This window comes from Otolemur garnettii, unplaced genomic scaffold (assembly GCF_000181295.1).
Source record: "Otolemur garnettii isolate 467f Iridium unplaced genomic scaffold, OtoGar3 scaffold00283, whole genome shotgun sequence".
NCBI lineage: Eukaryota > Metazoa > Chordata > Mammalia > Primates > Galagidae > Otolemur > Otolemur garnettii.
The window spans coordinates 437,325-450,304 of NW_003852678.1; the positions used below are offsets into that span (position 1 = coordinate 437,325).

At 60.4% G+C, this 12,980-nt stretch overlaps 2 protein-coding genes across 2 annotated transcripts in view; both read left to right on the forward strand.

Moving 5' to 3' along the window:
• Positions 1 to 1,047: 1,047 nt before the first annotated feature.
• On the forward strand, positions 1,048 to 8,259 carry NUDT14 (nudix hydrolase 14). Its single transcript, XM_003803176.3, has 5 exons — positions 1,048 to 1,213; positions 3,879 to 3,922; positions 4,537 to 4,601; positions 4,794 to 5,031; positions 7,977 to 8,259. Exons 1-5 carry the CDS (start codon positions 1,133 to 1,135, stop codon positions 8,239 to 8,241), a joined length of 693 nt encoding a protein of 230 aa, XP_003803224.1. The 5' UTR covers positions 1,048 to 1,132; the 3' UTR covers positions 8,242 to 8,259.
• A 1,439-nt stretch (positions 8,260 to 9,698) lies between these two features.
• Positions 9,699 to 12,980, forward strand: part of JAG2 (jagged 2) — a 25,954-nt gene continuing 22,672 nt past the window's right edge. The window contains exons 1-3 of the mRNA XM_023508859.1: positions 9,699 to 9,761; positions 10,248 to 10,334; positions 12,774 to 12,908. Coding sequence (XP_023364627.1) covers positions 9,699 to 9,761; positions 10,248 to 10,334; positions 12,774 to 12,908 — 285 coding nt within the window. The remainder of the gene's footprint in view (positions 9,762 to 10,247; positions 10,335 to 12,773; positions 12,909 to 12,980) is intronic.

The window sequence follows — 12,980 nt, forward strand, 5'->3', positions numbered from 1 at the left end:
CAAGGAAGCCCAAGTCACCTATGCAGGAGGCTAGCCAGCCACCCAACTGAGGTACTGGACATGGGGCAAGGAAGCCATTCTGGTCAGTCTAGCCCTGTTTAACCTTCAGATGATGCCACCCTCCACCACCTGAATACAGCTGCTGAGCTGCCTCACTGAGCTAGGCAAACCACAGACTGGGAGAGACAGTAACAAGTGGCTGCTAAGTCACGAAGTTTTGGGGCGCTTTGTTACACAGCTGTAGTTAACAGGGACATGGGTGCAAGTTCAGAGTGCAGGTGCGGGCCAGGGCTCAGCTCCCTCACCACACCACTTCTTACCTGCTCCTGGGGAGGCAGTGGTGGCTTGTGGAGGGCACGTCCTTAGCGTCCAGGCCCAAGGAAGAATCCAGCTGCCCGGGGCTCCCACCGCCAGGAGGGGGTGTGGGCCAGGTGGGACTTCCTGGGGAGGGAACAGCAGATGGCCTTTGAGTGGAGGAAGGACAGGCCCAGAGACAGAGTGCAACAACTCCTCCCACGTGGGACAGGTGGGCAGCAGCTCAGGCCGACCCCCAGTCAGCTTTTCCCCCAAAGACCTGGAGCGGAAGGCAGCCCTGGCTGGCTCTGGTCGCTCCCGCGCCCTACCCTGTCCAGGCTAGCCTCTAGGGCCCGCCCCCTTCAGACATTCTGTGAGAGGGGTCTGCACGCCCGCTCTCCCCGCCGGTCCATCCCCGGAGAGGGACGCCTCCCTAGGCTCTTCTCCACCCAGAGCTGCAGCCCTCGGCCATGGCGCAGAGTCTTCGCGCTTCCAAGCCCTCCGTCTCCCAACCAAGAAGCACCAAGTTCCCCCAAAGCACCGTGCCTCGCTGCCCGACTGGCTCCACCCACAGCCAGACTCGACCCTCCTCCCCACGCCGGTATCCTTCTACGTTCCTGCGCGGCTTCCCAGGAACACCAAGGTGGCCCACACCCGCCACCTGAGCGCTGCCCTCCGCAGGCGCCACCTGGGCGCCCCGCCCGCCTACAGGTTGCGCCTGCCCCGCCCCGCCCCGCCCTGCTCGCGCACTGGGCATGCCCATAGTTGCGGTCACGCGCCGCCCGCTAGTGTCCGGAACGAAGTCGGTCCTGGGCCCTGACCTGCTGCTCACGTCGCCATGGAGCTCATCGAGGGGGCGGCCGTGGGCCGCTGCGCCGCCTCACCCTACTTGCAGCCGCTCACGCTGCACTATCGTCAGGTGAGCCTCCGCGCCCCACCCGCAACCCCGGCCCCAGCGCGCCGCCTCTCGTGCCGCCTGCCCCACCCGCCCCGCCTCTCACTCTGCCTGCCCCGTCTTTGCCTACTGGCTCTACTGTTCTCGGACCAGGGGAGACCCTGGGCCGGGGAGGGACCCGGAGAGGGACATCTGGTGGAGGAGGGGCTCAGTAGTCCCTTCCGGGAACAGTTGCGCGGCTGTGATAGCTGGTCTAGCATGACGGCGCTATGCCTTGCGTTCCAGGGTTCCGCCTGTGAAGTCCCACCCTCCTGCCCGCCCCATCCATTGCTTGGCGTGGGATTCACCACACTGGTGGCCCCGGGGGTCAGGGAAGTCTTCCTGGAAGTGGTGGCTTCCCTGTTAGGATTGGAAGGAGGAGATAGCTGGGCCGCGGGGTAGGGAGCATGAGCGAAGAGGCCTCTGCTAGCCGGCTTCCACCCCGCGGTTAAGGGCCTTTCCTGGGAGCCTCCACCTGCCCCGTTCTGGTCTCCCAGGGTGTCTCCTCCTCCTCCACACCGGTCACCAGGACATCAGGGCCATGCTGCTTCTTAACATTGGACACATAGTAGGTTGTAAAGGAATATTGGACGGGTGGGCCCAGCTGTCTTCCTCCTGCCTGTCTAGTCCAGGCCCCAGCTCTGGCTTGCCACTCTGTCTGCCCCAGGTGTGCCCTGCGGGGCTCCTCTGGGTCTTGAGAGGAGCTTGTCTTCTTCACACTTGGTGCGCCCCACTCCAGCCTCTCAGCTGAGGGTGGTCTGAGTCTTGGTGCCAGCTTGCTCCTGAGACCCAGCACCTCCTGTCCCTTCCCATCACTTCCAGGCCGTGCCTCTTGCCAACCCTCTGAACCTTGTTGGCACCTGGCTTGAGAGAGGACCCGGCACCCCAGTCTCTCACTTCTGGTCGTCCCATTCACAAAGGAGGGCAGGGAATTCCTCTCCTCTGCTCTGGCCTATGGGAGTAGCTGGGGTCAGTTGAAGGACCGAGGGACCAAGGGTAGAACAGGGAGGCTAGTAGATATTGGATGCCCACTTGTGCCCACATGGCCTCCAAGGGGTTGGGGCTCTGGGGGCAGAAGGTGACACAGGGTGCTCCAGGCTATCACACTGTCTCCCTACTTCTGGGAAGCACTGTGGGGCAGCCCATGGCACATTTCTGCTGATGGGTGCTCGTAACCAGAGCTGAGCTGATGTGGGTGTCCAGCTGTGTGTGCTGGACACAGACTGGGGTAGCATTTCCTCAGGCATGAGGGATGCCACCAAGGGGCATCTGCAGTCCTTGGTTATCTACGGTGTCCAGCTAGAAAGCCTGATGGGCAGACAGGCTCTGAGAGGAAAGGGGTCATGTTTGCCCCTAGTCCTGTCCCACCCACTGGACCTCAGTGGGCCTCTGTAGGCCTCGCCCTGGCTGGGTTGATGTTTACTCAGAGGGTGGAGGTGGGAGCAGGCTCCATAGCCACTGCAAGGAGGTACGAGCTTCCCTGGAGCCTGCTGGGGAGGCCAATGTCAGGCAGGCCTGGGCTCACCTCTTGGTGGTGGTGTCTCAGTGGCCTCCCGGGCAGCCTGACCTGCACAGGACATGGGCTGCCCACCTTTAGAAACCAATGCCACTGTGCTTTCCTCCCAAGACACCTCCAGGCCAAGCCCAGACCATCTTCCTAGCTCCCCTCAGACCTGTCTCTGAGCCTCTACCTATGAGGTCCCTTGCCTGAAATGCCCTCCCCTTACTCTGTCACCTGCCCCAGAAAGTCCCCACGGAGGCTCTCTTAGCATACTCCCTCTTCTATAGCCCTGTCATTGGTGCTCAGGCCTCTGTCCATCTCACAGTTGGACAGAGACTCCAGGGTGGGGTGAGCAGCTGGCCAGGGCCTCAGGCTGCAGTTCCTGGCGAGCAGGACCAGTAACTGAGTGTCAGAGGGCCAAGCGTGCTGGACATTGGCAGCCATGGGGAAGGTCCCCAGGTCTGGCCCCCAGGAGAGGAGTGCCTGTGCTCAGTGGTTTCTAGCTCATGGGGTTCTGCATGCCCAGAAGCCTGGCAGTGCCCCAAAAGGCCCAGCCTCTCCACTCACTGTGTGTCTTCTGGGGCTGGAGCCTAGGTGTACAGTGCTCTGGGTGGGGAAAGAACATAGGAGCAGGCAGGGGAGGGGTGTCCCTGTCTGGGACCACAGAGTCACTGAGTTCTGAGCACAACCTCCCTTGGGGTTGGGAGTCGCCTCACCCCCACTGCTCCTGGTGCTGGCCACTTTTGCCATCCTGGCTAAGTTTGGTGGCCCAAGGGAACTTCAGCAGTGAAAACCTGACCTCTGCTCTGCCCTGTGTGGTCCCCACCCACTCTCCATGTGAGGTTGCCCTGGCCTGTCCCTCCCCGGTAGCCACCACCATCCTTCCAATACTTGGTGACAACATACTTCTCTTTGTAGTCTCTTGTACTCAACCTGTGCTGAGCAGTGCTTCATGCCCTTTGCCCTGGTTCTCTGCCTCACCCTCTGGAGCATCAGGCTGTCCTTGACCTCTCCCGGCCTCTGCTACAGCTCCTGGCGAACAGGCTCCTGGGTGGGAGCAGGTCTGTCTGGCCTCATTGGCTCCCCAGTACACCTCTGCCTTTGTTTGCAGCCTTTGGCTCTTCCTGACTGCTGCCCTGCCTCTTTCAGAATGGTGCCCAGAAGTCGTGGGACTTCATGAAGACACATGATAGGTGAGAGTCCGCCCTAGGTTGGCCACTGGGGAAGCCCAGTATTGATGCCCAGGCAAACACTGGGGCCAGGAGGCTACTGGTGGGGCCCTAACCCTCTCTGCCTTTCTGCTCCATTATGGTCTCCAAACATCCTCTCTCAGCCTGTGAGAGCTCTGCCTAAGAACTGGAGGCTGAGTCAGATCTTGGCTTAGGCCATCTGGACCATGGGGCAGGTGGGCCCTCTTAGGGCTGGGAAAGGCCTTCCTGGTACCCAGCCCCCCTGCATCTGGGGTATGGAATTGATGGTCAATGGGGCTTGAGTAATATGGCTAGTGGGAAGCTGGCCAGGGAGGTCCAAATGTCCTGTTGCTCACCTGGCCTCAGCTACTACCACCCTGACCTGCTCAGCTAATACATATCTTTCCCTGTCCCCCAGAGTCCTGGGTCCTAGCTTGGCTCTGAGTCCTTAGCAAGCTCTGGCCCTGCCTAAGCCTCAGTCTTCCCATCTGGGCAAGGGGCCTGACTCTCCTGGACTGTTGGGGGTGGTGGGGCAGGCACATGGAGGGATGGGGCTAGGGCCCCCAAAGAGACAAGATGGGGACTGCTTCTGTGCTGAGTTCCTTCCCCATACACAGTGTGGCCATTCTCCTGTTCAACTCTTCTCAGAGGAGCCTGGTTTTGGTGAAGCAGTTTCGGCCAGGTGAGGCCAGCCAGGCTGGAGAGGGGGAACCTCAGGGTCACCTCTGGCCCCCTGCGCTCTGAGGGTCTGAATGCAGACATGGGAAGGGGCTCCAAGGGAAATTAAGGTCCTATAAGAGGATCTGACCCAGAGTGGATCACAAGAAGGTTACCACCATGTGTCTGTAACATGGTCTGCCCTTCTCTCAACCAGCTGTGTATGCTGGTGAGGTGGAACGCCGCTTCCCAGGGTCCCTAGCAGCTGCGGACCAGGATGGGCCCCAGGAGCTGCAGCCAGCACTACCAGGCTCAGCAGGGGTGACATTTGAGCTTTGTGCCGGCCTCGTGGACCAGCCCGGGTGCTCGCTGGAGGAAGTGGCTTGCAAGGAAGCTTGGGAGGAGTGTGGCTACCACTTAGCCCCCTCTGATCTGCGCTGGGTAGCCACGTACCGGTGAGTGGGGCCAGGTGGTGGCCTATAGAATGTGGGTGGGACGGTGGGCTGGGATGGAATGTCCTGCTGTCTCATGGCCCAAGGAATGGGGCAGGCTGCCTGGGAGAGAATGAGTACCCTGTCCTGGGGATATGTAAGCAGGACATGGCACTGGGGGAAGGGTTATACAGAATGGGCCTCAGGTCCTTAGCCAGGCCGGAACCCAGGGCTCTGAGTCTCATTCTGGATGGAGCCAGCCTGTGCCCCGCCCTGTGGCCCCAACCGAGTGGGGCCAGCTCTGGGCCGCAGCTGCTGCTGACAGATGCCGCCACTTCCTGTGGGATTAAGCGCCGGGCACTGGGGGTGGGGTGAGTCACAGCGCTGTTCTCAGAGGGAGGCTCAGGAATGAGGGAAAAGCTGAGTCCTGGGCCACCCTGGACGAGTGGCTGCCATTCTCGAGGGTGAAGGGGGATGTGGTAAGGCCTGGATATATGCTTCTGGACTATTGTCCCCAAGGCTTGAGTGTCTCCACCCTACTCATGCCTACATGAAGTTTCTCAGCTGGGATCACCTTCCCAGGACAAACAATATGTTGGGATGGGGCCTATCCCATCTCAGGGACACTGTGATGAATCCCTGACCCCAGCTGAGCTCTGGGGGGTAGGGGGAGAGTCCCACAGTTCTCTCCCAAAGCTGAGTACCAGCCTCTAGCAGTCTTCTGCAGGAGCTAGGATCCCTCTCCAAGGAGAGAGGCAGGGGCATCTCTGCCACCTGTCAGCCCCACATATAGGCCACTTGCTGTTGAGCCTGGGCTCTCCTGCTCTGCCACCCAGGACACCAGGGCATGGAGTGGGCTCCATGTTAAAGGTGGATTTCCATGCCAAAGCAGTAACTGGGGTGTGAAGGGCATGCCTTGGTTTTCTGCAGGTGTCCACCCTGTGTCTAGGCGCTGTGCCCAGCCCCTGTGCCCTGCAATGCTAGGGGTGGAGAGGATCTGAGGGGCCTGACCTTGCCAGAAGTTCTGTCAGTAGGCAGGTTGTGGGGCAGGCAGGGAAGGAGGGCAAGCAGTCCTCCTGGGGGATGAGTCTGCGGGACAGTCCTGGCAGAGGGGCTGCATGGCAAAGGCTCAGGGATGAGTGGTCCACCAGCCCTGGCTGCAGTGATACTCAGGCAGGGTCTCTAGGCCATCATAGCCTGATTCCTGGGGTGCTAGGGAGTGAAGGAGAGTTCTAGGCAGCAAACACCCTGCTCAGACTTGCATTTGGAGAGGAGAGTATGGCTATGGGGAGGCAGGACTGGGGGGGGGGGTGAGTAGAGGTCAAAGTACCTGTCCCTGTAGGCCTGACAAGGGGCTGGACAGACAGCCTACCCACATATAGCAGGGCCCACGTATATCTTCTTGTCTATGGCCCCAGAGATGAGCTAGGCCACTCACCTGCCAGTCACGTGTGACAAAGCCAGGGTTCCCAACTAGAGTTGTGATTGAGTGAGATTCAGCAATGGGTGGCTTGGCTGGGCATATTCCTCTTGGCCTGGACCAAAGGCTGGGCTTGTCTCCTTTGTATGTGTAGGAAATGAGACTGGACACTCATTGACCTATCCCTTCCATCAAAGGCACAGCCGGAAACAGGCCATTAGGAAGGGGTCTTTGGGAGAGGAGGGTGGGAGGGTAAGGAAGCAGCTAGGGCAGGAATCAGTCTGGGTGGGTCCCCCCTCCTGGGGGGGGGCCTCACTCTGCTCCCCATGTGTCAGCACATCTCTGGGGGCAGCCCCCACCCCAGAGGCCTCTGGCTGGCCTTGTCCCATGCCACCAACGTCTCGGGTGAGCCAGGGCTCCCTCACCACTGGACATCTCCCCAGACACCCTTTGCTTCTCCTCTCCACATGCACACTAGGCCTGCCCCCTCCTAATCCGAAATCCAGCCTGCCACTCCTGACACCCTGTCCTAGTAGCCAGCCATCACCACTATGGCCCTCTGCTACCCTCGCCTGGGTATCTGTCTCTCCTGGTTTCCTGAAGCTCCTTCTGGCCACTGCCCACTGAGGGAGAAGACTTCCTTTTACCCTTCTTCATCCTGGATGCCTGGGCCTGGGACTTCCCTGCCATCCCACCCTAGGCCAGGCCACCTTGGCATATGCTGCTGTCAGCCCAGAACTTGTGTTCTGCAGGTGCCCATTGGGGAGTGCTCACAGCCCAGGCTGCACTAGGCCGACTAGGTCTGTCCCCTCCGCCCAGGCAGCATAGGCCCTGGGTACAGGCAGAAGTCTGGCTGGGTCCAGCAAGAGTGGGGACAGAAGCCTGCCCAAGGTTATCTGTGCTGAGGCATGGTCTGCCACAGATGTAATGGCTTCAAACAACATCCCTTTACAGTCTCATAGTTTATGGGCACTGGGGGTGTGCATGTGAGTGGGGTCCTCTGCCTGGGCCTTGCCAGGTTGCCAGCAAGATGTCAGCTAGGTCTGCCATCTCAGTCAGGGTGGGGGTCACCTTCCCAGCTCATATAGCCACAAGCAGTGGTTTCATCCAATGTTGGCCAGAGCCACTCCCACCTCCCTGAGGCTGCCTGCAGGCCCTCCCCTGTGGCCTTCCCAGCTTGGAGGGTTGCTCCATCTGCAGGCCCCACAGAATGGCCTGTCTGAGCTCCTCCTCTCCCTTTGGAGCTTGCCTAGCTGGGTCAGGCCCACCCAGGAGGCTCTCCCTTTCAGTTAAGTCAAATGACCAGAGTCTTTAATCACATCTGCAAAACTCTCCCTTGTCCAACATAACCTAATCCAGAAGGAATATGCCCCCATGTCCACAAGTACCCCTGCTCAAGGGGAACCTGGTATGTTACAGGGTGTCCCAGAGTCCTGCCCAACAGAGGGCTGGCAGCAGTGGAGTGGAGGCGGCTGGAGGGCTATGGAAGGGGCAGGGTAGCTCGCGGAGCTACCATGGGTGGCTCAACAGACCCTGTCTCAACCTGTAGGTCAGGAGTGGGACTGACTGGCTCCAGACAGACCATGTTCTATGCAGAGGTGACAGATGCCCAGCGTAGTGGCCCAGGTGGGGGCCTGGCAGAGGAGGGTGAACTCATCGAGGTTGTACACCTGCCCATGGATGGTGCCCAGGCCTTTGCGGATGACCCAGACATCCCCAAGACCCTTGGTGTTATCTTTGGTATCTCTTGGTTCCTCAGCCAGGTGGACCGCTGCTTGGGTTCCCACTCAACCCCCTCCCTACAGACCCAATAAAGGTGTGCATGGCTCCCATCTCTGCACTGGCTGTGACTGTGACTGTGACTGGGGACTGGAGAGGACCGGGATAGGGCAGGGGCAGCAGCTCTTCCCTGAGAGGAGCCTGGAGTGTGGGGGACAGTCAGCTCTGTGGGTACCTTAGCTCTCCTGCAGCAGGAGCCTCTGCCCACAGGGAACTAAGCAGGCTGGGGATGGTGGGGATCCAGGAGACTGCACCCAGGTTGGGCCTCCTGTTGTGGCAGAGAGGAGTGGGGCCCCGGCTCAGCCAGGCCAGGTGCTCAGGGAGGGCAGCACAACAGGCCTGGGGTGGGCCTTCTGGTCACTGGGTTCTGGAATGAGCTATGTCTCCAGGAGTGATGGCAGAAACCTCCCTTGTGAGTAAAGAGAAAGTGCAGATAGCTCTACAGACTGCATTGCAAAGCTTGCAGCCTGCCCTTGGGGCAAGAGGGGGTCTTCTCCAGGAGCCTGGACTAAAACTGTCTGGGCCCTGGGAGTCTGTGAGGAGCCCTTAGCAGCCTTGCCCCAAGAGGAGGTTGTGGCACATGGTGGAGACACAGGGCCAGTCTCGATAGGGGTATGTTACTGGTACCAGCTCCAGTTGTGCCCCAGGCATTATGCAGACTGCCTCAGCCTGCCTCAGGACTCCAGACTGGGGATCAGCTAGTCTCTGTGTGGTGAGACCATCAAGCCCGGGAGCACCCTGCCCTGCATGCCCCGACCTTGCCCTCTGGGCTGTCTTGACCCTTGGGCTGTGTAAGATGTATGCAGTTTAGTGCTGCCCTGCAGGCCCCCAGATCCCCTAAGGTGGCAGGGGCCATGCTGCCTCTGGCTTCTGCTGGGATGGTGAAGAGGTTCCTGGTGCTGGGCTGAGGTCTTCCTGCCCTTCTGTCCCTCTGACACTGTATCTAGGCTGAACCCAGATAGGTGCTTTGTGTGACAAAACACTAAGCCCCCTCCCCTCCTGCTGGGCATGTCCCTCTTGCCTTCCAAGGGCAAGTGTGGCCACCTTCCTGACCTTGATCCTCTCCTGGACAGCATTAGGTCCAGGCTGTGGCTCCTGGGAGGAAGGAAGAAAAGAGGAGCCTGAGAGGAAGGGGTCTTCTGTGCCCTGCAGGTGGCACCCTGGGCAGGGAAGCAGGGACTTCCTCTTGGTATTCACCCACTGGGTGGCCTGCCACTCAGGCTGCCTGAGAAGACTGTGCCCCAGAGGCCCAAGAAGGCAGCACCACCTGTATGCAAATGTTGGCTGTGGTCCAGGTGGGGCCTGTGAGCACCAAATCAGGCCAGCAATGGGGCTGCTGGGGAGAGGCCCTCAGGTGTGTGGGGTGTCCAAGGGCTGGGCTGTGGCAGGGTCCTGGCCAGCCCCAGCAGGACATTCACAGGACAGGCTTCATGAGACAGGGGTTCTAGTAACCCACTGGCACCCCACTTTGCCTCCCTGGCTTGCAGCCCACATGCCTGTCTCTAGTGTCCCTCGCCCCCAGGATGGCCTGCAGCTACTGCCTACTGCCTCAGAGGTACTGATGCGGGCTCAGGGGGCAGGGCTCTGTGTGGGTAGGAACAGGGACAGGGCACTTGCATTGGGTGCAGTCCAGCCCTTCACTCCATTCTGCAGCCCAACGAGCGGTCAGCAGGCTGCTGTGGGCCTAACGGAGCTGGCATTGATTTCCCGACATGGAGGGGGTGGCGTAGGGGGACTGTAACCGGAAACTCCCCTCCCTGTCTGCTATATTTAGCACCACAGGACAGGCGGAAGCATAGCTCACTCCTTGCCTAGTAGCTCTGTCCAAAACCCTGGTAGCCTAGTCCCTTGCCTGGTCTGCTGGAGTGTTCTCTGGTTAGGCTGAGTGGCCCCTGCAAATGCCTTCTGCAACACATGTTGAACACCAGCCCCTCAGAGTGTGCAAACTCCTGATGTTAGGGGGCTCAGAGAGGCAGCGGGGGGGCAGGTGGGGCTGGGAGGCTGAGGCCAGCTGAGGGGTGCTCTGACCCCTGGGCCCCAGGACAATGACCAAGAGCTCTTCCTGAAGAGGCAGCGCAGCCTGGCCTGGTGGGAGTGGAGACTGGACCCCAGCCCTGACTCCAACAAGGTCAGCACCAGAGGGGCAGATGAGTTCCTTGAAATTGTGGGTTGAATGGCTCCCACCCCGGCCTCTGGGGACTCACTTTCAGGGTCCAGCATCCCTGGCACTTCTGGCCCAAGGACTGCAGAAATGCTTACAGGGAGTGGACTCTACGTCTCCAGTGTCTCCAACACCCAGCTGCTTTCAGAGGGCAAGTGTGGCCACCATCCTGACCTGACATCATTAGGCCCAGGCTGTGCTGGGAGGAAGGAGGAAGGAGCCTTGAGAAGGAGGGGGCTTTTGTCTCTTGGGATGGTGCCCTAGGTATTGCCCCCAGATCTCACACCCAAAAGACCTGGAGGTAGGGAGATAGGGCCAGACCACCATCTCCCCAACCTTGTGGGGCTCAGGAAGGCAGCAAGCCCTAGCAGGCTGAACCTGAGTCTCTGGAGCACCCCTCCCTAGGCTGGGGGGCTCCAGGCTGAGAGGCTCTCAGCAGAAGAGCCTCAAGGAATAGGCCACACATAAGCCACCATCAGTCAGCTGCACTGCTGAACGCACCCCTGCAGCTGGCCAAGAGCAGGAAGCCAGGAGGTGGACAGGGATTGTTCCCTGGGTTCCGTCTCTTCTGATGGAATTCCCCCTCTTCAGCCCTTCCCTATGTTGCTCCAAGCCCTCTCCTCCCTTCCCACAGCCAGAGTCTTCATGAGGACAGTGTCACCGTGCAGTCCACCTGGCATGGTGGCTTTCATGACCTCCTGCAAGTCTTAGCAGCAAGACTCTAGTCTTAACCACCAGCCCCCAAGGGCCACTGCAACCTCTCACACGCCCTTACTGGGATCATGCCCCTTTGTTCCTGAGGCCCGGATAGGTGCTCTGCCTAGCTCTCACCTGGCTGACCTATGGCACCATTGGGATCTTAGCACAGCCCTCACCCCAAGCTTTGTCCTCATCTGCCTTGGCCTTACGGTCTGTTACTGGAGGCACTGGTGCACCCCAGGTAGTGGGGCAGTTGAGCACAGGCAGGGATGGAGCCTCAGCCTCCGGAGTGGGTCCTAAGATGATCCAGAGCACCCTCCCTGGGGACCCCCAGGCTAAAGCTAAAGAGAGGAGGCATCTCTACATGGAGTCCCTCTTTGCAGGCAGGCTCTGAACACTGCTCAATCCTCATACTTGTGTGTGTGTGGGTCTGCATGTGGCTGTGCCCAGCTTGTGTCTTAACCCCCCAGCCTATCTGTCTCCAGATCCTGTGGGGGCGCAGGCAGTGGTGGTCCTTCTGAGTGAGCAGGGTCACTGAGGTGGTTCTAGGGGACTTACCTCCAGGTGATCTTCAAGCCTTCATTCTGAGGGGAAAATGCAGGGGAATGGGTGAGGCAAGTGACCTCTGTAGGGGGCGTGCCCAGGGCATTGGTCCCCAGTTCAGGCTGCACTAGCACATTCTGGGGAAAGAGGGTAGTGCCTCTGTGTCTGCATAATTCTTGCCCCACCCTCAGCTCTTGAACATGGCTAGCACCTGTGCCTCCAAAGTTCTCTTCTTCCAGGAAGTCCTCCAGTGCCCCACCCAGCCCCACCCCCGCCCCACAGTGGCAATGACCTACTCCAGGCATTGGGTTGCACTACCACCACCCAGTCCAGGCCTGGACAGGATTTCCAGGGGAGTCAGGGGATGGAAGACAGCTAGTTAGGGTGGGGAGGATCCCTCTGGGTCATATGGAGGTCTCTTAACCACCAACATGACTACCAGCCCTACTCAGCTGAGAGGAGGGCTCCACAGAGGGGCAGTGAGGTCACCTAGGGAGAGAGCAATGAGGTGATTAGAGGGGTGGGGTTTGGGGGCCTGGTGACCATGGCAGCAGGAGGGTCCTCCCTGGGCAGCTCTCAGGACATGCACTAACAGCCTTTTCCCCCTGTTTCCCTTCCCTTGCTCTCCAAGCCCAGACCTGAGGCCTGGGCATTCCTCGAAAACACAGCCTGGCGACCTCCACGCCAGCGCCAAGCTTGGCATACAACGTGCACGGAGGAGCATTTGTTGAGTGAGTGCTCGACCAGCGCGCTTTGCTGAGGAGAGGGCAGGAGCGTGAGGGGCTCAGGCTCCAGCACTGGAGGGGAGCAGCGCCCCCTGCAGCCGGCATGGAGGCGACAAGAGCGGGGGAGAGTCCATGAGGAATGGGGGGCGTAGTAGGGGGCTGAGTTCCGCTCCAGTGCCAGCACTGCGTCCTCCCCGCATGGGGGCCGAGCTCTGATTTGTGCCGGAGGCCGCATCGCCTCTTGGACATAGAGGAGCGTCGCGGCAGCGCACTGATGGGAGGGGACCACAGCAGTGACCTCGGGGGCGCCCCACCGCCCTGGCTCCTGACACCCGGCGGGAACTCGGGTGGAGAAGTGGAGGCCGCTAAGCGGCACCGGCCCCCGCCTTACTGGTGTTGGGCGAAGGTGTTAACGGAGCCCTTCAGTCCTGTGCCCTAGCCGCCCTGCGAGGCACTGGCCAGGCCCGGACGCTCGCAGGCGGCGCCCTCCGCCGCCTTTAAAGCCGGGGGCACCCTTGGCAGCTCCCCCCGGCCCCACCCCGCGGCGCGGCCCCGCCCCCTCATGCATATGCAGGTGCGCGGGTGACGAATGGGCGAGCGAGCTGTCAGTCTCGTCCCGAACTTGTTGGCTGCGGTGCTGGGAACG